We start from the raw sequence: 25,803 nt of genomic DNA on the forward strand, positions 1-25,803 counted from the left end.
TAGTTGCTCACTTTAAGCCACACGACAATATGGTGGTCATCGTCTCAGTCTCTCAAGTATTATGTCGCCATAAGTGCACAAATCCTTTAAACGAAAGATCTCGTCTCAACGCTTTCTTTCGCACACTCTGCTGTTTCTCAAAATAGAAATAAGCGCCTGTTTCGAATAAGCGTTATCCCTCGAGGTACCAAAAGTAAATAGGTGCCCAGGGTGCTAAAGCGAATCATTAGGGTACTTTCACGAGAGCGGAGGAACCCTCGTGCCGAAGCGCTCATAATAAAGGCCTGCTCCAAAGCTACAGTTTTCCTGATTCTTTTATCTGATTGTGTCTTCCCCCTGAAACAACTGTAAGGCAAATTTTCCTCTCCACTCTGTCAACAATAATTGACAGGTGTTCGTTTTATTAAAAAAGATTAAGACTACAAAAAAAACATCACATCTGTACAAAAGGTGCAATAAATATTACCAACTACGAATCTAACGGTTCTTGTTGACATCAAATCAATAATTCACAAGACAAAAAATGAAGAAAGAAGCCCTGGCGATAAAAAAAAACTTGCTTCCCTTTCTTGGATCAACCAAATTTTATAAAAATATATTTTCTCCACTTTCAAATACCTTAGTGTTTAGTTGATCAATGTATTAAATATTTTTTTTGCTAATCAACACTAATGGTTTTTACGCTACCCAAGAACGACATCGCATAGCCTTCACAGTCTCACAAATGATCTACCTTCAAATTCTCCTATCACAACGCTAAACAATATTTTTCCCCGGAGTGTCTTGTGGCACCTTGTACAATATATTCCAAAGTTGCTAACTATCTATTATCAACACTTGTCTGGTTAAAATAGAGAAGCAAATGTAAGGAGAAACTTTCCGCCTTTCATTCATGGGGTTCAGTAAAACGTGCAAACGAATCGTTAAATGCGTTAAATCGATCACAATGGGGGAAGGGGGGGGGGGGAAAGGAGGTAAAGTAAGGTCAGTTGTTTTTACCAACAGTTCGTGAACCTAACAATCAGTACATTGCCAAGTACTGCTAATAAATTAGCTGTGGAACACTACTTTGCGTCGGCAAATTTTCGTCTTTCAGGGCTCGTCCAGCAAGGCCACAGTTTAACAAAAGATTCTCAAGTTTCCCGTAATTTTGTCTGGCTCAGTTGTACAAGTTATTTCGCTAAAAACTTTAGGATTCTAATTACATCTCACTACATCAGTACTACCAGGATTGCCAGTAAACGAGGGTGGAAATCACATGATTGTGCAGGCGCGACTTCCTTCAGTGACCTTGGGGTCTTGTTTGATGACTCCACCGTTTGCCGTAGCACCGTTTTGATTTTTAAGCATCTGGAAATTTAAACAAAATATGCGAATACATATACATCTACCAAATAGTACGGACGTTGTTGTAAGGAGAAGATGAAGTAAAGGATGACGGGCGGGGGGTCAATTAAGTAAATTTCAGTTCTAGACTGGAGATTTGAAATCGAGAATTTAGATATCGTAACTCAGATGATGGATAAAACACAATTTGGGTACATCTCAACTCTATCAGTGAGATTTAGCTTTAGAAAACGATATTGATAGCTTTGACAGTTCAATGCGACTGATCGAAGAAGAGGTATTTCGAATTTATTTCACCAACACTTAATGAGAATTCTTAAAAATAAAAGGTGGTATTTCAAGGTGGGAGGACAGAACACCGCGAAGTATATAGGAGAGCTTCTGAGATCCGTCCTAGTTGGTTAGAAGTATTACTTCCAGACGTCATCTAATTCACTTACCACCATCAGCGTGTTGACTTTGTACTTAGTGCGGCCGTACTGGTGAGCAGCTGCCGCGGACACCGCGCGATGAAAACCTTCAAATGTCTGTTCTTCCTTCGGTTTATTGGCCCATTCGGTACACAGATCCTGTCATTAATTAAGCAAGTGAGTAATTTATTGAACTGTACACTGAAAATCATTTATCTGTCTTGCGCACCGAACGCGGGTTTGACACGAGCTCAGCAACCGCTCGATACACGTTGATACAGGGCTCCACATGCGCCCAACGGCGGTCACACATATGTTCAGTAAGCATCGGAAACACGCTCAAAACGAGTTTAACACGTGCTCGGCGTAAGTAAAATACACTTTCACGCTTGCCACTGGTAATTTTCGTTTTGAAAGGCTTTTTTTTTCATGTTGCATTACGTTGTAGCTTAAGAACCAGCCGTTATTTTTTCACGAGGGAGGGAGGGAGGGAGGGAGGGAGGGAGGGAGGGAGGGAGGGAGGGAGGGGGCGTAGGATTTTTGGGGATCAAATGGATTTCAGGCGGAACGGAGAGGGGATCAATTATTAGAGTACTAAAGAGCCTTAGGGGATCACGACCAAATTCATCAAACTGCCACCCCCCTTCCCCCTTCCCCCTCCGCAGGTGATAAATAATAATCTTCCCTTAGTATTCTCCAAGCTGAATCCTCGCACACGTACGGGTATTACCACACTTCATTTACCTGAATGCGCTTTTCCTTCTTGAGCAGTAGTTGGTTTTTCCTCTTGAGCAGAATATGCTCTGCTTTCAGCTGAGCGGGAGCGATGTCATTTCCAATCATGGTGGTGGAACGACCTCCCATACCTGGCCTCGCCATTTGCATTTCCATTTGGCGCAATTCCTATCAAAAAGTTAAAAAAAATATATCCCTCTTGTAACTTCTTGAAACTTTTTTGTCCATCTTATGAATGTTTGCATGCTTCACTCTCAAATTGTCTCTCTAACCAGGAATCCCGGGTGTTAGCCCTTTAAGTCCCACTAGTGACCTGGACCGAATTTCTCCTTACACTATCAGTACGATATCAAGCTGACAAGTAATGAGAATAAAGAAAAATATCAATTAGGGGATTATTGGTTGACCCAATTCCAAATTCTCCAAACTAACATCCCGTGAGTTGTATGGCAGACAGTAAAGAGAATTAATAATGAAATCTTGGGAGTTAAAGGGTCAAGAGGTACCTTGCGAGCAGGTCCTCAATATTTGCACTTCGGTCCAAGCGTTTCTTCGTCCGCAAGAAAGTAGGAGGCTTTGAGCAACGCGAACCGACGAGAGCTCTACAAGTGGCCTGGAACTGACAATGAGCGCCAGATCCCCGCCAAACCTCTCCCTGACTCGTCTCAAATTTTCCCGCGGACGGCGAAACTCGCGTCCTGTAGTGCTGAAGATGAAGGCCTGCTTGCGAGCTAGTCAAGAAGACTTGACGAAAATACTAAGGGGTAACCTCCGATGGCCTTCAAAACCATTCAGGTGGAGCAGAAAAACTACCGGTCGCTTCATACCACGGAAGCCGAGATAATTTTAAAACTGGTCACAAAAGTCCCAAACTTTAATTACCTTTGTTGTCATTCTCGTTCGAGTGGAATCAGGGTCACTGTCCTCCTGGCGACCAAAGAGTTCAAAGGTGATGCAGCCTGTGTCAAACCAGTCCAACAGGTCTTGTTTCACCGAGTCAAAACTGAACACTTTCGAATCCTTTTCATCAAACTCGGGTGATAGCGTGTCTCTCACTGTTTTAGTCACGGTATATTCTGTTTCTTTAAACGGTTTGTACCTGAGGTAAAGCCCCTTGTTAAATCTGCTGTCGTGCACGCTAACATTACGAATGGAGACCTGCATAACAACAAACGCGATTATTGCTTAGCGAGAAAAAAGGATCGCCTAAAGTTACCGTAAGAATCAGTTCTGTCACGTTGTCCAGACATAAAAACATAACCAATATTAAAATTTAAGAACGAAACCAACAAAAAAATTGCAGAGCGAGTACATTTTTAATAAATTGACAGTCAAAGCAATGGTGGCAATAAATACCTTCAAGGCAATTCTTTAGGAGACAAACTGAGGTGAAGAACTTTTATAAAATTTTTTTTGATTCAAGTTTTTATTCTCCTCTTTTTTCTTTCTTGTCCCTGTTCAGTTCCTCTAAAATTTTTAAACTCCTCTTCCTTCAAAAGTTGAAGTTATATATTTTAAAAGATGACCGTACACTTTTTGTATCGGTTGGTACTGAGAATTTGGCGTTATAAAGGGACAAATATCCCTCAAATGGCCAATTTTCTTCCTTAATGTTGCATTGGCTGCTTGGAGGTGTAGCGAAATTGTAAAGAGAATTCGGACGCTAGTGACTCCTGTGAGCAAATTAAATAATCCACCATTGTGAAATTTTATTGAAATCTAAGTCCACAAGATCAGCGCTAAAACACGTTGAAAGACTGTGTGTAATAAGCCCGAGCTACTCTGGTTGAAGGTAAAAAAATTCCCACCGCTGCCTCATACCTTGAAGTGATATGGTTTTCCAAGAAGCTCAGAGGGATCTTCAACAAAAACGTCTTCCTTTAAAGGTTTGCCATTAGGATCACAAGGAGACACGTTGATGACAGTGGTCGCCACTTCTTCGCCCTGCAGACAGAAAGGGGAAAGAAAGACAAAATATGTATTCAATAATGGAAAACACGTGCTACGATTCAATGACTTTGGCACAACAAAAAAAAAAAAACAAAAAAGTTTGGTGGTACATGTAAATACATGCGCTTAGTGTATACCACACCGTTGACTTCTGTGTTTCCCGAGGTTCGAAATCTCCTAAGGGACTGATGGTTTTCCTTGTCTAACGCTTGTAACAATTGTTCAACATCATTATTTACGTACAAACCTTGTAATCTGTGATAGAGAGCTTATCGTCGAAGTCCAACTCATAGCTGAGACTCTGTAGGAACACGCTTGCCGTTCCAATCCGCACATCTTCAGGAGGTTCCCAGAAAGGATCTTCCTCTTTCGGGATTTTACTCATATCTTCTCCATCAATAGATCGTTGATAGTGTTCCTGAATAAACAAGGGGAAACGATCATTTAAGTCATATTTCAATAGAGTACAACAGAAATGCCCTTACACAAGGAAAACGGTCGAAGAGAGATTTAGGAAAAGGTTGCGACGTTACTAATAAAATCCAAGTTATATGTTTTATGTTTAGTTTATATGTGCATCGCACAACAACCTACTTAACTGCTTAAATCGCTAATTTAACGACATGTCTGTTAGAGTAAAGGAGGTAGAGATTTCGCTTCAAAATCACAACCGAGTGGCGTTAGAAAACTCCCAAGAACTCAAATTCCCTTTGTCCGTTCTTTATGTATATACCCATTAACCCCAAAGAGTGACAAGTATCTAATTTCTCTTAACAATATCCCTTCTGAATCAAACATTTAGGTCATGAGAATAAAGGAAATGATCACCAACTAAAAAAGCTCTTGATTGTTAAACAAATTATCCTTGTCATCGCCTTGAGGAATGTACAGAAAACCGTATGGAGAATATGCGTACATACGTGTTAAGCCATAGTTAGTTCTTACCTGCATCACGAACCGCCTGTTCATGAACTTTCCACGATCCCATAGCCACACATTACCATTAAGTAAATTCCTCATTCTCACCATGACTCTAGAAAAAAATTTAAATAAGATACTTGTTGGGTTAACTTGCTAAATCTAGCGTTCAAGCGCAGACAAACGAATTACTGCGTTGGTGTTTCTGATAAGTCTAGGCTAATCGAATCAGGTGTACTGGAGGAAGCCACGAATGGATGTCCGACGAAAGTTACTCGATAGCCGATCAATAGTAGGTCAATAGTCCGTCAATAGTCGGAAGGTAGTCGGCCGATAGTGAGCCAATGGCCGAAGAACACTCGATCGATGTTCCGATGCTTCTCACTCAAGGGGTCGGCCGACCATTGGTGGACTTTCGACCGATTCTTTACCGACAGATCATTACTTTTATCACATCCATTTTCAAATCACTGCGATCTGAGTGGCTCTCACTGGTGCGGTTTAGTTACAAATCGAATCTTTCTATGCTCTAAATTGCATCTTTTCCCCAGCCAAAGTGACAGCTTTCCTAAAACACAACAACCAATTGGATCTAAAGGCTTTTTTTTAAAGAAACCACTCAAATGGCAAGGGAATTAAAGACAACTTTTGCGACTTTTAACAAACCAACTCAATACTGGATCAATAATATATTTGTACAGACTAAAAAAACCTGTATTTGAGCGACTGAATACTGCAATTTCAAAACAGATGTAATAAAATGGTAATTGAACTTCGCGTCGCGCAATTTTAGCGTGAAAAATCATACTTGTGATTTAAAATCAAACTTGCACTGCGCGCTCGTTCAATTTTAAAATCATGCGTATGATTTCAGACCAAATTGCGCTTCACTCAGTTCAATTACCATTATGAAATAAATAACGGTTCATCCTCGAGTTATCAAGATTAGCACCGATTGAGGAATGTGAGCAAATTTTTGTCTTTGTATACGAATCTCACCAATTATACTTCTTTAACCAGCCTCATACCACAGCCTCATACCACTTCTCTCCATTAATCACCGCGTATTTCTTCCCATGAAAAATCTGTGAATCCAGTGTACCGCACTGGATTATCAATCACATGACTGTTCACTTCCTCATTTCCTCCGTAGAATTTCCCCTTTATTCAAGTAGCTAGGGAATGAGTTTCGTGCCATTTAGTCACGTTAAGGCGCATTGCATGGCACCAGGTAACGTGCGTTTTGCCAAACAAGCCTAGCAATGATGGAACTTACTTTGTTTCTGAATCACCTCCCTGAGCTGCTCCTGATATTAGGATAACTTCAAATGTCCTGGGAACCAATCAACCAATCAATCAATCAATCAATCGATCAATAAATCAATCAATTAATCAATCAAACAATCAATTGTCCGTTCAGTCCTTATCTCAGTGAGTTGTTTGCCCTGACTGCCGGCTGTCAGCCGACTGTTGGCCCTCAGAAGGCCGACAGCTTTTTACAGGGAGTTGTTTTCAACAGTTAACCGCTCATCCACTCTTTGAGCCCATGGAACAATCAGTCAGTCAGTCAATCCTTCAGTTTTATAGTTGATCATAACCATTACAATTTCCTCAATTGTGATCGGTGTATTAATGACTTTCATTTACACAAATCATACTGTACAGTTGTAATGTGACAGCGTGATCGGACAGTTGAAGCAGCCAATCATGCTAAGTCCACTCAGCTAAATCCACCAATCACAGAATTGATCACAATAACCATAGCAACAATAACTTATCCTAAAAAAAATAACTGGGGAGTTTCCAAAATGGAGGAATTTTTTACTTAAGACATTTTCTCGGAGATGTTTGTCCGAGTAAGACATACTTGTGCTTGTTGAGTTCTTCACTCATGGCGTTCACCTCACTGACCAAGGGAAGCGCTTCTAGCACTTGTTCCTGAGCTCGCTGTTGATCTAATCATTGCATCACCACAGTTAACTCACAAATCAACTTAACATCAGTACTCATGTTCTCCGTACTGTTCCTTATTCATTTGCTATAGAACTCATTAGTAGAATGGTATCCGCCGCTTTCGCCCCCTATCGAGTTCGCCCCTACCTTATACCGTGTTCGCCCCCACACTTTTCGAGTTCGACCCCACCAAGTCGAGTTCGCCCCCAGATTGAGTCATGTGTTTAATTAACAATTAAAAGCCTCTTGATTTGGCACTCCTTTCCTTCCTTGTCATGATCTCAACCCTTTACGCCCAAGCATCAGTATGCATATTCTCCATACTGTTCTCTAAACATTTCCTAAGTTGCTGAGAAGGAGAATTTGTTTCACAATCAGGAGCTCCTTTGGTTGGTGCTCATTTTCTTGATTCTAGTGATTTTAATGTGCGATTCAGGGGTGATATTATAAGAAGAGATTAGACGCTAGTCACTTACTGAGCGGTGAAAGGGTCAATGTTTGATTCCAATTCAACCGCGAAGCAGCAGATAAAGAACCACACTGTGGCATTCTAACCACCTTATCACACTAACAACGTAATTTGTCTTTACTTAATTTACTATCACTTACACAGTTTAAATTGGACTCAACATTTTGAAAAATTACCTTTGGAAAGTCCACTTCCAAACCCAGTGGCAAAACCCTTAGCCTGAGCAATCTCTTTCTGAGCAAACTCCCAGTCCACGTTGTCTGGAGTTCCCTCACTTTTCTCAGGGTTGGTTGGGTTTACCAGGAAATACATATGGTTCGAACCTGCCAAGTAAACAGATAATTTATCTACCAAGCAGGTTACTCATGTTAACTGCTGATTGAGCAATGTCAGTGTTGAAAGTTATAGTGAATCTTGTAGACAGCCATACTGTAACTTATGTTTAGATATTTTTAGCAATGTATCGGTTTAACAAATAGATTTCATGCTGCCATACGTCTGTTCAGTAATAGATCCCAGATGATATCATAATGTGATAAGAACAAAAACCAGGCACTTAAGGCGCAGGCGAGTGTGTCACCGATGTTCTTATTGCATTTAGACATCTGATGTGATCTATTATTGTACAAACCCACAGCAACATGGAATTTATTTGCAATAGTATAATAAAAAAGCAAAATGTTGTTAATGGTTAAGTCCTCTATGCATCTGTCCTTCTATAAATCATAAGTAAGAACCATTCAAAATGAGTGTATAGAAGTAACTAACAATTTTGTGTAAGTATAGAAAGTACACATAAAAGCAGAAAAATCATGCACATAAATTAAATACTTAAGTGATCTTTCAGTTGACATACTGCAGGTGATTACATTTCGTGAATAGTATAGCTAATGATGTGGAAAATTGTATTTATAAAAATGGGAAAAGAAAAGCTCACCAAACAAGATTCTGTCATGATGTTTGAGAACACGCTCTCCAGTGAGTGGCATTCCATTTACTTTTGTCTTTGCCCCTGGTGATGCAGGCTCAATGGTGATTTCCCCATTCACAGACTTTACCAAGGCATGTTGTTTCAAAATACTGTAAAATAACAACAGAAATTCTAATGAATCACCAGGGTTTCAATAGAGAGCTCCCTTTTAAAAGCAGTTAAATGCAATTTAATGGAGTTAACAACAACAACGAGCATCAGCGTTCTCTGATAGTCAGCCTTTTTTTGTTTATGCGCATGCGTCCGAATTCCATGTGCTCGTTGTTTGAGGTGTTCTGGTGAGTGCTTTGAGTGTGAACTTGCAGCACTGTGAGGAGTGGCAGCTAATTTTCCAGAAAGTTTTCTCCACCCTTTCCCTCCCTCTTTCCACTGTTTATTCAGTGTGACGGGTACCTGTGTCCCTTTCCTGTATGGGGCCCCATGGCTGAGTGCCATGATTTGCTAGCCATAGGGGAAGTCTCCATCTAGGAGCTGTCTGCCAATAGTGGAAGCTCCTGAATATTTCAGGCACCCAACCTCCATTTTGCAATGTAGTTGTTAAATTGTGATAGCAGGAGTGCAGCTCTAAAATCTTAATTTCTAAACCCTTTGCCCCCTAAGATCAGTATCCATATTCTCCATACTATTCACTATACATTACCTAAGCTGCTGACAAAGAGAATTTGTTTTACAATGAAGAGCTGCTTTAGTGAGTGATCACCTCCTCTGTTCTCATTACAATGAAGAGCTGCTTTAGTGAGTGATCACCTCCCCTATTCTCATAACCTTCATGTTTGATTTAGGGCTGATATTGTGAGGAGAATTTAAATGCTAGTCACTCAAAGGGTCAAAGGGTCAAAGTAGGGGCAAAAGGGGCCTCACACAATAAAAACTGTGACTCAAAAGACAAAGCCAATCATCAATTGAAGTTCTGTTTGCCCTTGCAACTTTGCAATCATTTTAATGCATTCAGCAATAATGCACTGACTGAATAAGGAAAAAGAATTTTCATGCTTTTTCACACCATTTAGATTTCATCTGTGATCACAACTATTTATCAATCTGAAAACCAGCTTTCATATTTCTACACTTTTTAGAGAATTCAACACCCCCTACAAAACTAGTTTAAAGATATACATAAAAATTTCTAAGTTTCAATTTAACAATGTAAAGCTTTTGAACATGAGTGTTTCTTTGCCTGCAGGGGAGAATAAGGCCTTAGGCAATACCAGACGGTCAGAGGTCTGCAGAGGCTCTGGCACTGATAATGAGGGTGCCAGAGCCTGGAAAACCTCTCCCTAACTTGTCTTAAATCTTCTTGTGGGCAAAAATCATGTGTCCTGCAGCACTTACAATGAGGGCTTGCTTGCAGGCTACATTGTGGACTTAACTCTTTGACCCATAAGAGTGACAAGCATACAATTTCCCCTTACATTATCACCCCTTAATCACACATTAAGGTCATGAGAATAAAGAAAATGATCACCAACTTAAGAAACTCCTGTCAGTGCCCTTGTAAATACTGATGTTAGTGTGTGAAAGGCTAAGTATCTAAAAAATTACCTCAGGCCAGAAAGAGGGACATTTGGTACAGGATCAGCATCTTTCCTTCCTATCCTAGTTTCCGCTACGAAAAAAAAAAAATAATAATAAAAACAAAAATGAATTACATTTTTCACTCTAATCTGTTAACTGCCAAGATCTGGTTGTTAATTCTCCACTCTAGCTGCAACACATTTCCTTGTAAATTAGTTATGAGAATTTGGTGTTAGATCAAGATAACAACTTCTACCTGATAATACACCTGTCAGTTTCAAAGCTTCAATCCCCCCTTCCAGCAACCCCTGGACGTTCCTCCATGTCGGAGGGGGGGGGGAGAGAGAGAGAGAGAGAAAGAGAGAGAAGAGAGGTGTGAGGAATTAGAATTTTGTCCGGCTGGGGTGGGGTTTGAACCAGAAGTCTCCAGTCTTGCCAACAAAATATAAGTAACATAGCTTTAAATATTTAAATATGAAGGTGTTTAAGGTAAATGGCTCAGAAGAAAAGGACCAACAAGGTCTAGGTTTTAAAGCTTGGTCAATGTGCAGAAAGCCACAGTCACTGAGGGGTTCCACTTATGGTGACCATTCAATACAGGAGGAAGATAATACAAACAGACCATTGGGACTCAGTCAAGGGTGACCACAACCACTTAATAGAGGTGACTGCTTAATAGAAGTGAAAATAACAGTATTTAGGGGAAAAAATTGGGGACTCTGACAACAGATTGCTTAAAACAGGTAAAGGTTTGACTGTGGAATGCACACAACACTTACCCTGTTCCAGAAAATGAAAGATGACTCTAGACAACATGGGGTCCTCATTTAAGTTAATCAAATGTGGCACACTCTTCGTCTTCTTCTGTTTTTCACTTTGTTCTCCTGCTGATGAATCACTTTGAGACATCTGGACCTGTTAAGACACAAATGCAAACAAGTTTGAGTGGTTAAAACTGTGGAATTTGGCCCACTGGACACCTATCTGAGTCCCAAAGTCATCAAAAAGTGTGGGTGTTTTAAAAATCTGCACCATTCAAGAGAAGGAGACCTTGTGGGACTTGTGACAGGTTCAAGAGATGAATAAGGAGGGGAAGCAAGAGAGAACAGGAAAGAGAGAAAGGAAGGTGGAAGAAGATGGGAAGATTGACACCTCAAGCTTGAAAATTAACAGCTAGGCTAAATGGACTTGAGGAATTCAAGAATTAACCCTTTAACTCCCAAGATCTCTCTAGTTTTTCTCCTTACTGTCTACCATACACTTCTTGTGATGTCAGTAAGGAGAATTTGCTATTGGATCAACTTATAATCCTCTCATTGATATTTTTCTTTATTCTCATCACTTGTCTGCTTGATATTGCATTGATATTATAAGGAGAAATTCTGTCCTGGTCACTTATGGGATTAAAAAGGCTAAGGCAAGCATGGAGAACACATGTTCACATGTAAACCGGATTTTACCTTTTCATCCCAGCTCATCATGTTCTGTTGGTTAAATTCCATCTGTGCAAGGAGTTCTTCTTTCATCTTCCGCCGCATTTCCTCTTTCTCAGCTTCAGCTGAAGAACACCAATGATGAATGTCTATCATTATTAACCCTTTACTCTTAACACCTGTATGCATATTCTCCATACTGTTCTCCATACATTTCTTAAGTTGCTGATAAGGAGAATTTGTTACAGAAAATCAAGAGTTTCTTCAATAGGTGATCCTTTTGCTTAATCTCGTGACCTTCACATGTGATTTTAGGGGTGATACTAAAACTTAGAAGGGTCACATACTGCAAATTTACAAGTTTTGACCTCCTTCAAACCATTAAAATCCATGATGACCTCAACTGATCTTTTCAGGAAAAATTAGGCATTCCCAATGACCTGATGAAAAGACTGAGGGATTGTTTCCAAAAGAATTTGATGTAATGATCATTCCATCAAGGACTTTTCTGTTTTGGATCATTCTCTACTAAATGTCGTGCATGAAAAATGTGCAATAAGTAAAATGAAATGTTACAATATTGCCATTTTCTTTAAGAGATCACATCACATACTCATCACTGCAGCTCCAGCACCAAGATCAGGCAGTCCTCCACCTTCAAACATCTTCTTAAGCTTTTCATTTTCTTCCCGCAATTCCCGGATGAGCTTGTCCATTGGATTTTCATTAACCACTGCTTTGTTCTTGATCTTTTTGGCACGATCTGCATATCTGTAAGATAAAATGTATTTGAGGTTGTTATTGAAAGATAGCTATTTAGACATACTTGTGTTTAATCATATTGTTTGAAAAGAAATGTAATGATAGATGTAATAATTCTTTGGTTTTTCCAAGTCTGGATTTTGCCCATCAACTCTCTTCTGTCATCTGAACTTTTAGATATTGGTCTGTTCATCCATGTTTCTTCTATTCAGTCTTTGGTTAGTTTGTTCATCTGTTTGTATTCAACTTTTCCAACTATATCATAAAATTCTTAATATAGGGTTTGGAAAACATACCTTAAAGTACTCAGTGTTTCATCATAGTTGATATCAGCTGGAGACAAAGCAGCAATCATGATGGTTTTACTGTTGCCACCCAGAGCATTCTGAAGCAGTTTGGTCAGAACAGAGTCTCGATATGGCACCAACACTTTCTTTTTACCCATGGACAAGTCAGCCAAGGCTGAGATCACATTACCCAGGGCTGAAAGGGATTTGTTGATGTTGGCTCCTTCTTTGAGTCTGTCACCAGTAGCACCAGTGCTATCAGCCCTTTCACTACCTGGTTAATGCATGGAAAACAAAAAAGTCATTAACTGATGAACTGTGAAGCTCATTTGGTACATTTTAAGACTACAGTCTAACTTGATGTTACAAGGTTACTCTTCTAGGCAAGGGTTATTCCTTAACTGAAACAAAAAGAAAAATCATGTTGGTGATGGGTAGGTTAGGATATCAAGAACACAACTGCCAGGAAGTTGCCTGTGAGGGAAAATATTTGTTCAAATTGACCCAGTTTATGAAGTAAAGTGGGCAATGCTCCAGGTTCAATTAGGGCTCAAAGCTCAGGTCTATGGAATGTGGTCTTAATATATTACTGATCATGATAGCTTTTAGAAACCCATGGAGGATGTGGTTGCCATATAGTTTGTGTGTTGGACTATGGATTGAATGATGCAGATTTGACCTCCTTCAGAGTCAAAAGTTTTGTCGTGTTCTCCATTATGATAAGTATCACATGCACTTCATCTCTCCACCAAAGGTTAAACATAAGCACCTGGGAGATTTCCAGGGAAACCTGACAAATACGCTATACATGGAGTAACTTGTGATCAGATTGGCATCCCATTCTCAGTGAGATTAGCCAGGGATCTCATTAAAGGTCAGCCCCAAGCTAAAAAACTGGCTGCCTCAAGTAACATTTTTGAAAGTCTCTTTTGCACAACACAAAAACATACGCTTTTACATTTTCTGGCTGGCTGAGCACACTTCCAATCTCTACCTTTTGCCTGTTTACCTAGCCCACCAATGGCCTTATTGATTTGCACATCCCTTCAAAGGAACACAAAAAAACTACATTTCAGAGCATATAATTTGTACTTTTAAAAAATAAAATCATGCAAGTGAGCATGCCCCTACACCCCAGGAAGGAGCTCTTGAATAATCCGCTGTCTACTTCCCACAGCTAGCTGTCTACTAACTGACTAGATTGTTGAGAACCCTGACTAGCTATATCTCTGATCCCTTAAAACTAAAACGGACCACTGTATATGCCTGTAAGATCCAGGCCACAAAAAAACTACACCAACCTGCCAAATCAACCAAGTTTATGTTACTACTCTTCTTTGTTTCCTGTCCTGACTCATTCTTGCTGATCTGATCAAATATGATGGTTACCACTGTGTGAGCACGGGAACTTGTGGCATTCATCTGTGTAGCTGCTACTGTGCGATTAGCAGTACCTGAAATTCAAAGGAAACAACTTGTCGATCCCTTAAGCCTGGTTTTCACCAGAGATGCAAGCACAAGTGCAAGAACAAATGCCTGCATAAGGTAATTATGCCAACTGAAAACGAATGTCAACAAGCACAAGCACAAGAAAAGGGAAAAATTTTGATCCTTGTGCTCACACTTGCACTTGTGTTTATGCTTGTGTTGAGGCCCTTTCAATAAAATTAATACAAGTTGTAGTGCTTGTGTTTGTACTTGCGCTTGTGATTGAAAACCAGGCTCTAGTTAATAAATAAATGGTTACACTTGAAAGAATCTCCTTTACAAGTTCCACAAGACACAAAGCAAATGTTGGAGTAATGGTGGACAAATATTAGAGGGGAATATAACCACAACTGAAGCCATTTTTCCTGTACAATATTTTCTGAGTAAAAATTCCCATCCAATACAAATATTTCAGGGCTTGCGCATTATTTTTATTTAAAAAGCCATTACAACAACATTACATGTGTCAACAATCTTTTCAATCTAATCCCACCACACACAAGAAATCTGTTTGGTAAAACAAGACAGCATAATCTATTATTGCCTTATGCTATATGCTTCAGATTACATTCAGACTCCATGAGGTGATAAAAATTTAACTAACCCTTATCATTTCAATGCATTATCCTGCAAGCAAGTGAACAGAATAGACATACTTATCACTCAAAGGGACTTTTCTTGTCTTAAAATGATGACAAATTAACTTGAACCCCCTTAGAAGGACAAATGAAGTAGCATCCAGTAAAAGCTTACTAACTGTTTTTCTGACTTTTTTAAACTATATTTTGTATTTCAAAGTTACCTTCTTCAATTCTGCGTTCAATATCTGCATAATCCACAACAGCCACTCTCTTAAGATTTTGAACAAAGAAGTTTCCTTCTTTAGGGTTTTGACGAACCTTTGAGAAACAAAATCAGTTGGTAAAAAGCTTACTAGGTTTAAGGTCATCAAAAAAGTTTATGTGCTCCATGATTTGCACACAACAGAAAAGATCAATAATTTGTTGGAGCACTTGTAAGTGTTGTTAAGTACTGCAGTACGTTCACATCACATTAAGTAATCTTCCTTAACCCCCTGATCCCTACGAGTGGCTAGTATCTAGTTTCTTCTCTAAATATCACCCCTGAATCACACTTTAAGGTCACAAAATTAAAGGAAATTATTACTCTAGAAGGAACATTTTGATTGTTAACCAAACTCTTGTTAACAACTCCCTAGGAGATGTGCGGAGAACAGTATAGAGAATATGCATACTGATCTTTGGGTGTAATGAGTTAAGCCAGGGGTTATGTAAAATCAGCTTTCAGATCTGAACTCCAATTTCACACTAACCCTGGATTATTTTAACCCAGCTTTGAACAACTGGGTCCACATTTTCAACACTGATGAAAATTGCTAATTCAAGAGTACTTAACTAGTGATTTTAGGTCCCAACTAACCTGCAAACCACCCTTGGGATTGTTCTTGACCAGAAGATCTCGCACTTGTTCATTGTAAATCTCTAACATGCTAAATGAAACTTGGTATTTCTATGCAAAGAGAACAACAACAAAGTGAGACAATGAACTCTTTGTTCCATGAATACTTAGTAGCTTTCATAATTCAAAATTCATGGCATTTTAGAATATCATCTCTGGGCCACCAATTACAAGTTACTGCATTTTTACTTACCTAAGAAAAGTTTTTAGCATCAATTAAAGACCTTAACCCTTTAACTCCCATAAGTGACCAAGACAGAATTTCTCCTCACAATATCAATACAATATCAACTAGATAAGTGATGAGAATAAAGAAAAATATCAATTTGGTGATAATTAGTTGATTCAATACTAAATTCACTGAACTAACATTGTAAGAATTGTATGGTTGATGGTGAGAAGAATTACAAATTTGAACTGGGAGTTAAAGGGTTAATCAAGTACTCTAGAACTTTAACTTACAACTCCTTCAGCTCCCTTAGCCATTGCTTGAAACAACTCATCACATGTAATGGGAACAATACCTCTGTAAATTGAGCAAACAAAATTGACTCTCAGTTACTCTTACAATATCATCACCAGTTGTCTCAAGTCCTGTAATCAAATTATACCCCTTCAAAACCATAATTCTGGGTTGCTTGAAAAATGCTTATGAAAGAAAGAAAGAAGCTTTGTTATTCTCCTAAGAAAACAGAAATTTTGAAAAGCTGCTCTTGATGTGCCACTTTCTCTTTCTAGTCACATTTAGAGATCATCTATAATTTAATTGCTATGATGCACAGCAACATGGAATGTATCTGCTAATTGTATGGATGTTGATTAGGTTGTTATGACCTAAGTGATTGAGGCACTAAAGGACTGGTACCAAGCTTATAAACCCAAATTTTTTGACAAAAAAGTTAAGCTTGGACACAAACACTTTAGTTTGGGTCTTTAAGTGTGGTATTGGTGAGAAATTATTCTTCACACCAGAAATCAATGTTACTGGAACATTAGTTGTGCATATGAAACTGGAATTGGTGGGTGCGTCATGCAGTGTTTGGAATAAAACTGAGCCTGAATACTTACTTATTGTTTCCATATCCCACCATGGAATATGACTTTCCAGCACCTGTCTGTCCATAGGCAAACAGTGAGCAGTTGAAACCTGTCAGTGAACAAGAGGCATGTTAAATTAATCAAATTTAAATTTTTGATTACCTTGATTCAGGAAAAAATGACAGTCTAAGATTGGATTTCATAAAAAAACTTTTAGCAACCCAATTTACTGGGATGATCAAAATATAACCAGACACTTCAGATTCTAGACAACCAGACTGTCTGATGATTGTTATTTGCCTTTAATTAACTTTTAATGGCATGTAAAATCAAATTATATAATTGATTAAAATCACTAAGTTCGTTTAGAATTGACACACCATGATAAAAGATAAAGCATCAGTCGCTAAATTCTAACCATTTAGCAACAATTATTCCGAATTTTAATTAAATATCTTGTTCAGTAGGTGAAGATGTTATTTTAAGGCTAATTTATTTATAACGAACAAGAGTTTATTCTGAAAACTTCTCCGACTAAATGAACAGACACTTAGATGAAGGCATGGAACTAAACCCTCTTTGCCGCCTTCCAGCGAAACAATGCATTTGAAATTTATACATCAATGAAGGGCAATATTGGAAGGGGATCAACTGAAAGTAATGTTTACGTGGAAACGGAAGCTTTTGAGTTAATTTCACTCATGCAAGTTTTTAATTGATTCGAGAAGGCATGCAGCACCCTGCCATTAAAAAGTCTTATTAGGTCAAAATTCAGTATTAATTCCCAGTGGACAGTGTGGTCCAAACATGAAAATTTCCTTTAAATAATAAACACGAGAAAAGAAAAGATACGGTTAGCTTACCTGCAAAAGCGTTATTTAAGACACCCTGTCCTAAGTCATCGAAAACTTTTCGCTGTGTCGCGTACTTCTCATTATCTGCGACAAGATAGCCGTTTTCGTCCTCGTGAAAACCATCGTGAGACCTGAAATGAGCGAAAATGGCTCTTATCTTTTTTCAAATGATCAGCTAGTCCTTTTAATCGAATATAGGAGTTTGTTTGGATTACGCATACATCTAAAAACTTCAGTAGATGAAGCAATATAAGCTAGCTTGTGTATTAAAACCTAACAGAGTACTCCAAAGGGTAAACGCCATGACAACAAGTAAAAAGTACACTCACCAGTACGAGAAATCAAACGTGAACTGTAAGAAGATTTATCATGAAAATAAAAGGAAAAAGTTTCGTCAGAACAAGAATTGCGCAAGGCAAGCCTAACTTAACAGCGCTTTGTCCATAGCACCAGTAGTTAGCTAATGACAGCGCGAACAACAACATTAAAGCGAAATTCAGTTTCTCACCTCCTTTGGCGGGTTTCCTGTGTGAATAAGTAAAAAAAATAGCAAGAAATAAATCAGTTGGTTCAAGAACTTAAACCCCCTTTGGAAAATCCATTGCGAAAAGTTTGCACTACGGTAGTAAAAGTAAACATTCCAAGAGCACGAAGATGGAAACCCCTACCTGGATTATCAGGATCTGTAATTTGTGTCAGTGCTCCTATCATGTCGAGTATAACTTTTGCCCCTCGATCTTTCTCTCTGCAGAAAATAACCGAAGATCAGTGTTTGAAACAGAGAAACGAAATTGAGGCTAGACGATTCACTTACCTCGAGTTGAAAGGCCGAACGCGAACGGCCACCTTCACCCTGAAAAGATCATAAAACCGCGATTAGTTCCTTGCGTCGCTCTCTAAGACTTCAAATCGTGATAAAGATTTACTTACGACTCTGCCATCGCGGGTTTAGGGTAAATCTATGCGATTTCCTTCCTTAAATTGTTCAACTTCGATTGTTTTATGGTCTATTATAGAGTTCCTTACTACTTCACACGACTGCTGTAGTATTCCTCCAGGCAAGAAGCGAAGTCTGAGTTACCGTCGAAAGAAAGGGGGGGGGGGTCCAATAAGATTGATGTTGTTAGCATCTAGGTGGGGAGGGGCAAGTAATTTTACGTGCCTGACACTTAATTCATTTTTTTCCTGTTGTAATTGTTCCTTAGTTTTTGAGATAACAAAGGTTAATACAAGATAGAACACGCAATTTGGGCCTATTTCACATTTGAACACGTATACTATCCTCAAAACACCTGCGCGGGAAACGAAAAAACAAACAAGTTTTAGGTGAATGCCAGATATCTTTTAAGACTGGCGCAGAATATTGAATCTGCTTATATTGAGACTAAATTTCATTTTTATTCATATTATGTACAGAATGTCACCCCAAGTTTGCCCAAATAGATTTTCTTAATGAAGCATTGTGTCCCAAGGTTGTCTTAATATTTCAGTTTGCATTGCACTGATGCCAAACAATAAACATTGCTACAACGCAGTCAAATATTTTGTTGAATTCGATCCAAAAATTTGACGTCAACGCTATCAAAGTAAATCTTGGCGTTTGCTAATTTAGCCGACGATTACAGCAGCTGCTCCGGTCAACCAAACTGCTACAGCGTGCAAAAGACTCATCGTGTCTTTTTTAAATGTATTTTGATTGTCTCTTGGTATTTTTTCCGTGTTTGAATACTTAACTAAACAATGTTTATGCCACTTAATAATCGCCGAAGAATCAGTCCACATGTCGCACGAAATATTGCTATGTTTATTTATTAAGTGGGAGTTAAATAGAATCATAAAACGAGGTGATATGAGACCCAAAATAAATTGTAATATCCGTGTTATTTCAACGTCGACGTTCAACTTGATATTGGGAAATAAATAAACAAAGCTAGCGGGTTGTGGGCAGTGACTCTTGAGAGTTTTTGTTTCAAAACACTAAACGTCATAGGATTGAATACATTCTTTCTTGTGCATTCTCAAGGTCACCAGTCACCTTTTCCGAGTCCCCCCCGGACTGAAGCTGCGACTGTCAAGTGCCGTATCCATGACAATAGCTGAGCATTGATGCATAACAGTCTTGACGAACAAAGAGGAAGATCTTGGTTGAATACCTCTGTTGTCAACTAAATCGGCATCATAATTCCTTCAACACCCGCATTGAAATGGCGATAGTGAAAACAGTGCGATATCGAGCAAAGAAGGTTTCGAGCTGAAAAAGTCTTCATGAAAATTTAAAGCACACTATATTCGACGCCGTGATCTGTATGTTACCCAAGAATGACAAGATTGCTGGTCTATGCGTGGGACTCCATGCTAAGAGCGACCTACGTCAGTTTGTTCAAATGAACCCAGTTAAATTCATTTCAGTCCAAATTTCATTCACACATAATTGTGTCAAAAGACGTCTGATTAACTTTTGTTAACGTGAATATTTACATACGTATTTTTGTTTTAGCGGCTCAGAGACCTATCAGTGATTGATTAATGAAGATGTAAGTTGTCCCCTTACAAAATTAAAATTCAAGAGTCAAATGAATTTTAGAGGAAAGGACATTGAGTGATACTTTTCACATTAACAAACAACTAGTTTATTTAAAGTCGTGATCAACTATCGTACCTGATGCAATGCTTTCATATTGTATAGTAACTATGAAAATGTAGCAGATGTAGAACGCGAAGTGTAAGACAAATGGTTAAAAGGTGTATTAGGAAAAGCCTTCTATAGGAAAACTGCTAATATAAAGGATTTACAATTTCGTCAAACTACGTTCACTAAAATAAAGCTTTAATAAATATTATAAAAGCGATAAAAACGGGCCAATGAACTTAACTAATCTGTTCGGGCCGTCGCAGGTGAAAAATGACTCTTTTTGGTTTTGCTCTTTGCATCTGGACTGAATTTTATATTGGCCTGGTGGCCTGATGAATGCTCTTGTAATTACTGAGTATCAAAGCTGTTAACAGTTGTAAAGCCTCAGAAGAAATAGAAATCAAATCCAGATCGTTTTGCTTTAGTTTCTGTCAGATATGGCCCATATAAAGACTTAAACAACAAAATGAGACTGTGGATCAGCATCAAGGAGAGGAATCTTTTTTGGAAAAATGTTACTCCGTTCGGCGCGATTTTCGGCTAACTCGGGAGATTTAAAAGCTTAAAAAACGCTGTTTCACTGTCGTGATCGAAAAATAATTCGTGCACCTGCGATAGGAAGTGACCAAAAGGAACCGTGTATTTCACGGTCGGGAGAGCTTTACGTGGTACAAGGAAGAGATGAAACCCAAACAAATATTATGTAGACCCATGAAAATAATCATTTTTGTCTAGTGCCATCAAAAAACGGCAACACCTTAACCTACCTCAAGAAACCCCCAGGTTAAGAAAGAACAGAATTTGCCCATTTTAAACTCTACGAGTAACTAACATCTAATTAATAAATTAGAACTAAACCATAAATAAACTCATACTGTTCTCGCGTGTGAGCATCTGTATATGTAACACGCGCAATATAAGTAAATAAAATAAATTTCTCCGTAGAGTAACACTATTTAAACAAAAAAAAAGGTTATGAGAACTGATGGCTAACTAAAAAAATCTCTCGACTGTTATCAAATAAATCCTCTAGTACCACTGGAAATATACAGTGAAACGTATGGAGAATATGCCTACTGATGTTAAAGTGTAAAGTGTTAAAATCTTTAACCCTTTGCACCTTAACATCATTGTGTATATTCTCCGTTCTGTTCTCTATACATTCCCTACGTTCTAACAGGGAGAATTTGTAAAACCATCAAGAGCTTCGTTAGTTGTTGATCAATTCGTTTATTCTCGTGACTTAAACCTTTTACTCCAGGGTCGTATTGTAAGGAGAAATTAGAACCTTGTCACTCTTACGGATTAAAGGTTAAAGAAAGCGAGGGCACGGACTGTACTTCCGGAATGGATAAAGACAAGAATATTCATCAAGAGACTGTTACTCTTGACGGAGAGGGGGGGGGGGGGGGTGGAAGGTTCCCCCAAGCTTATTGTTGAAAGTAATTTGGTTACTTACAGCACCTTTTTCCACAGAAGAAAAGAAACAAAAAAATCTAGATCACTGGAAAAAGCGACGCTATGAGTGGTCCTCCTGTGTGTCCTTCACTATTTTAAGTTATTAATTAAAACAATTTACTGATTTACCTTTTCGAATAACACTAAAAATTAACGTTTGTATATATAGAGAGAGATATATAACCTATATAGGTCATCGTTCATTTTTTTATTTTAAGCTTTACCTTACAGAGGGCCATAGGGTCAGCAGTTTCACTCACTACTGTTACGTGCTCCCATCTTAACCTTTTAAACCCTAAGAGTGACTAGCATCTAATTTCTCCTTACAATATCACCCCTGAATCATGCAGTAAAGTCATGAGAATAAAGAAAAGTACTAGCAGCCAAAGAAGTTGTTGATTGTTACACAAATTCTCCTTGTCAGCACTTTAGGGAATGTATGGAGAGCAGTATGGAGAATATGCATACTGATGTTGCGGTGGAAAGGGTTAAATTCAAGTTTAGTGATTGATTGATTGATTGATTGATTGATTGATTGATTGATTGACTATCGAGCTCTAATCAAACTACAACGAAGAGTACTGTTGTGATGTCCTTGCTTCTCAAACCTACATACAGATTGCTATTAACCCTTCAACTCTCATAAGTGACCAAGACAGAATTTCTCCTTACAACATCAATTCAATATCAACCAAATGAGTGATGAGAATACAGAAAAATATCAATTTGGGAATAATTAGTTGATTCAATACTAAATTCTCTGAACTAGCACTATAAAAATTGTATGGTTGACAGTTAGGAGAATGACAAATTTGATCTGGGAGTTAAATGGTTAATATAACTTTTCTTTGGTATTAGTCTGGTAGTCATCAACACTCAAAGCTCGTGATCGTTGTGCTACGAAACGAAATGCTTTTTAATTTTAGTTTATTTAATAGTCGTAAAAGGAGCACATCTACGTTCACTTAAAAAGAAAATAGCAAAATTGTCCAGAGTCGGCTTTGGTGCAAATTGTGTTTTAGGTTTTTAAGGTCGCCAAATGGCAATTAAAACAGAACTGAGCTTCGAGCCTTAAATATGTTATTTTTATCGACTAAAAATATCGACAAGCTGAGCATACTTGTGTTGAAAACGACCGGTTTCTCGTTTTTATTCTACTGCGGTCATTCATAATGCAACCTTAGCAGCTCCTTTTTAACTCGTGAATTGCGCGCATGCGCAAGAGCGAGTTATAGATACGATGTGGGGAATAGCATTCGCTCGCTCGCTCGCTCGCTCGATTGGTCGATTCCTGTAAACTTTTTTTAGATTTTAGGCTTTTGAGTACATTTGATAGTTTTTGGCGAGCAATAAACAGACGAAATGGCGACCTTTGTTGCTATGAATAGTGGTGGGGTGAAAAAGAAGCCAATGATAATCTTAAAAGAGTTTTTTTTTTCGTTTTAGTTTCAACAAGCGGCGCCAGCGACTGGCAAGCATTCAAGGATTCACACTGAAATAACAACAACCTTCGTTTTTCATAAAATTGAAATTTACAATCCTTGAACTTGAAAACAATCCGAAGATTCATTGAAAATATCACTTACTGCGAAGCGCTCGGAGTTTACAGATGTTCAAAAGCTTTTTCTGTTATAGCGTGAGATTAAGGACAAAATTGATCATTACGTTTCGTCGCGTGTGTTTTTCCTGTGTGAAGCAACAGAAGATGCCGGCGACTGACTAAATAACAAGTTAACACGAAAATCAAATAACACTTAGACAAACAATTTTAGCTACCGATTTTCAGTGAATTTTTAAAGAACAATTTTCTCGTAAGTTTCAAGACAATTTGAAGATTCAACATATATACAACGTACTAAAATGCGAAAGTTACACACCACAAAATTGATAAATAGGCCTGAAATGAAATTCTATCTTGTTATTGATTATACGTTGCCTAGCACGTGATTTAAATCTACCCAGGCGGAGATCTAAAATGACGGTGGCAGGCTTGGCTTAGTTATATCACTCAAAACTCGTTCCCGTTTGTCTCATTTGATAAAGAGGGAATCGTTAATGTTTTCATTAAGACAGTATTGCCTTGATTTTCTAATATTTACAACGAAAGACAGTAAATTTCACTTTTCACCCACATTTACTTCCAACCTTTTCTTTTGAACCAGAAACAAAAATGATAGACGTTTAAAACACATGACATCATCCACCTTGTTAAATGTAATAGCATGATCATTTCAATTGTAATGCCTTCTTGTCCCAACGTTACTTTGTTTCTTTGCTACATTAGCGAACACTGAACTACTGCTCGTACTCTAGATGACAATCAACCACAAAATTCCCTAAACCAGATAACATTAAACATAATCTCAAAAATCATGTGTCAATTCACGAGTTTGCTCACAGAGCACTTTGATTCATTCTCTTACTGTCTGAAAGGGAGATCGTGGAGCTGTTTTCGCCACAAAAACTCTACCAGCTTGCGTGGGGCGCTTTACCTGTTGTATATCATCGATTGAAATGGTGTTCATCAGGACAACATGCTAAAACGACATCGATCCAATGTAGGTTTAATATTTTGACCATCATGGTTCGTTTGGTGTCTCAAATTTTTTAACTAAATGCCTGCCATGGTTTTTTGTCGGAACAGCCAGCGAAACAACTACAGCGATCTGTGATTGTGCCCCCTAACTTCCTCGTTGAGGAATAGTCTGGCCCGAAAATTTGTGTAGCTTCAAGAATGGCAGCTTCAAGAATGGCACACTCATATAGGATTTAGCTTTGATCACAAATAGACATTCGATAAAAAAGCACATAGAGGACTGATAGAAACAGGTATGTACTGAAAAAGGCGTTTAATTCACCCATAGGGGTTCAGGGTGAGACTGAAGTGCCCTGTTTTCATTCTGAACGGTGATCTACGACTAGACACTCAAGATAAAAAAAATCGTCATTGTCTACCCAACGACGTAAGGTCCTCAAACCATTAGCCATAGACCTCCGTCTCATCAACTCCAGAGTTGATTGTGACAGTGTTTCCTTGTCATCGTTTTTTCTCAGAATATGATTTGAGACAGCCAACGAAACAACCATGTGGCGAAATGCGATTATCTCCGAAACGTCGTTGTTGAAAACAATTCCTGACTTAATTATGGCAGTTTTCTCCTTGTCGTGTCGTGTCGTGTCGTGTCGTGATTTCTCTCAGAGCATGTTTCAGGACAGCCAACGAAAACAACCACAGAATCATGCGATTATCTCCGCAACTTCCTGTTTGAAACTTTCGACCGGAAATACATCACACTTGAATGGAAGACTTACGGTACACTTGGAAAATGCTAGATTATGTTCGGTTAACTCAATACAAGTTCCCAATGATAAGTCCCAAAAGACGCGAACTTCGAGATTTTAATCAACATCAGCAGGGTATGCTATTATTTAGAAAATAACAAAGATCGCAATGCAAAAAGGCTAAACAACTCTTTTAATCAATACTTTAACCAAGTTACTTTTAAGAGTTCCACATACGTGCCTTCTAAGCTGAATAAACTTTGAACTGAAACTCAATGTTATGTATGGGACCAGTCGATCTTTTCCCGCATTTTTCCGGTGAGACGCCAATTCAGCGACAATAACAATATCTGAGCAACTGCGCACCTATCCTTCCCCTAAGGCAACATTTAAACCTTCCCAAATCCTCGACGACTAATAACAACTTAAGGGTTAGGAGCGCAGAAGCGCAGGAGCGTAGACCTCCATAGACCTCCGTCTCATCAACTCCCGAGTTGATTGTGACAGTGTTTCCTTGTCATCGTGTTTTCTCTCAGAATATGATTTAAGACAGCCAACGAAACAACCATGTGGCGAAATGCGATTATCTCCGAAACGTCGTTATTGAAAACAATTCCTGAGTTAATTTTTTTTTTAATTTTTTTTTTTAAGTGAGACGCCAATTCAGCGACCCCTAAGGCAACATTCAAACCTTCCAAACCCTCGACGACTAATAACAACTTAAGGGTCACGTAGCAGCGCAGGAGCGCAGTTTCGCAAACACGTCAGACCATGAAATTAATATGACTGATGTAAATTTTTT

The 25,803-nt window shown here is 38.6% G+C and overlaps 1 protein-coding gene across 1 annotated transcript; it reads right to left on the reverse strand.

Moving 5' to 3' along the window:
• Positions 1-357: 357 nt before the first annotated feature.
• LOC113667053 (kinesin-like protein KIF28) lies at positions 358-19,000 on the reverse strand. The gene is made up of 27 exons (XM_027182849.2): positions 18,560-19,000; positions 18,444-18,482; positions 18,298-18,374; positions 18,138-18,154; positions 17,959-17,981; positions 17,639-17,760; positions 16,806-16,884; positions 16,200-16,263; positions 15,699-15,788; positions 15,061-15,157; positions 14,072-14,224; positions 12,780-13,044; positions 12,335-12,492; positions 11,749-11,846; positions 11,068-11,203; positions 10,316-10,379; positions 8,720-8,862; positions 7,959-8,105; positions 7,228-7,315; positions 6,637-6,693; positions 5,388-5,475; positions 4,690-4,860; positions 4,314-4,436; positions 3,375-3,650; positions 2,502-2,660; positions 1,788-1,916; positions 358-1,350 (listed from the first exon to the last, which is right to left on the reverse strand). The coding sequence occupies exons 1-27, from the start codon at positions 18,568-18,570 to the stop codon at positions 1,255-1,257; spliced, it is 2,970 nt and encodes a 989-aa protein (XP_027038650.1). The 5' UTR covers positions 18,571-19,000; the 3' UTR covers positions 358-1,254.
• Between the last annotated feature and the right edge of the window lie 6,803 nt (positions 19,001-25,803).

The sequence above is a fragment of the Pocillopora damicornis genome, chromosome 3 (genome assembly GCF_964200805.1).
Source record: "Pocillopora damicornis chromosome 3, jaPocDami1.2, whole genome shotgun sequence".
NCBI classification, from domain to species: Eukaryota; Metazoa; Cnidaria; class Anthozoa; order Scleractinia; family Pocilloporidae; genus Pocillopora; species Pocillopora damicornis.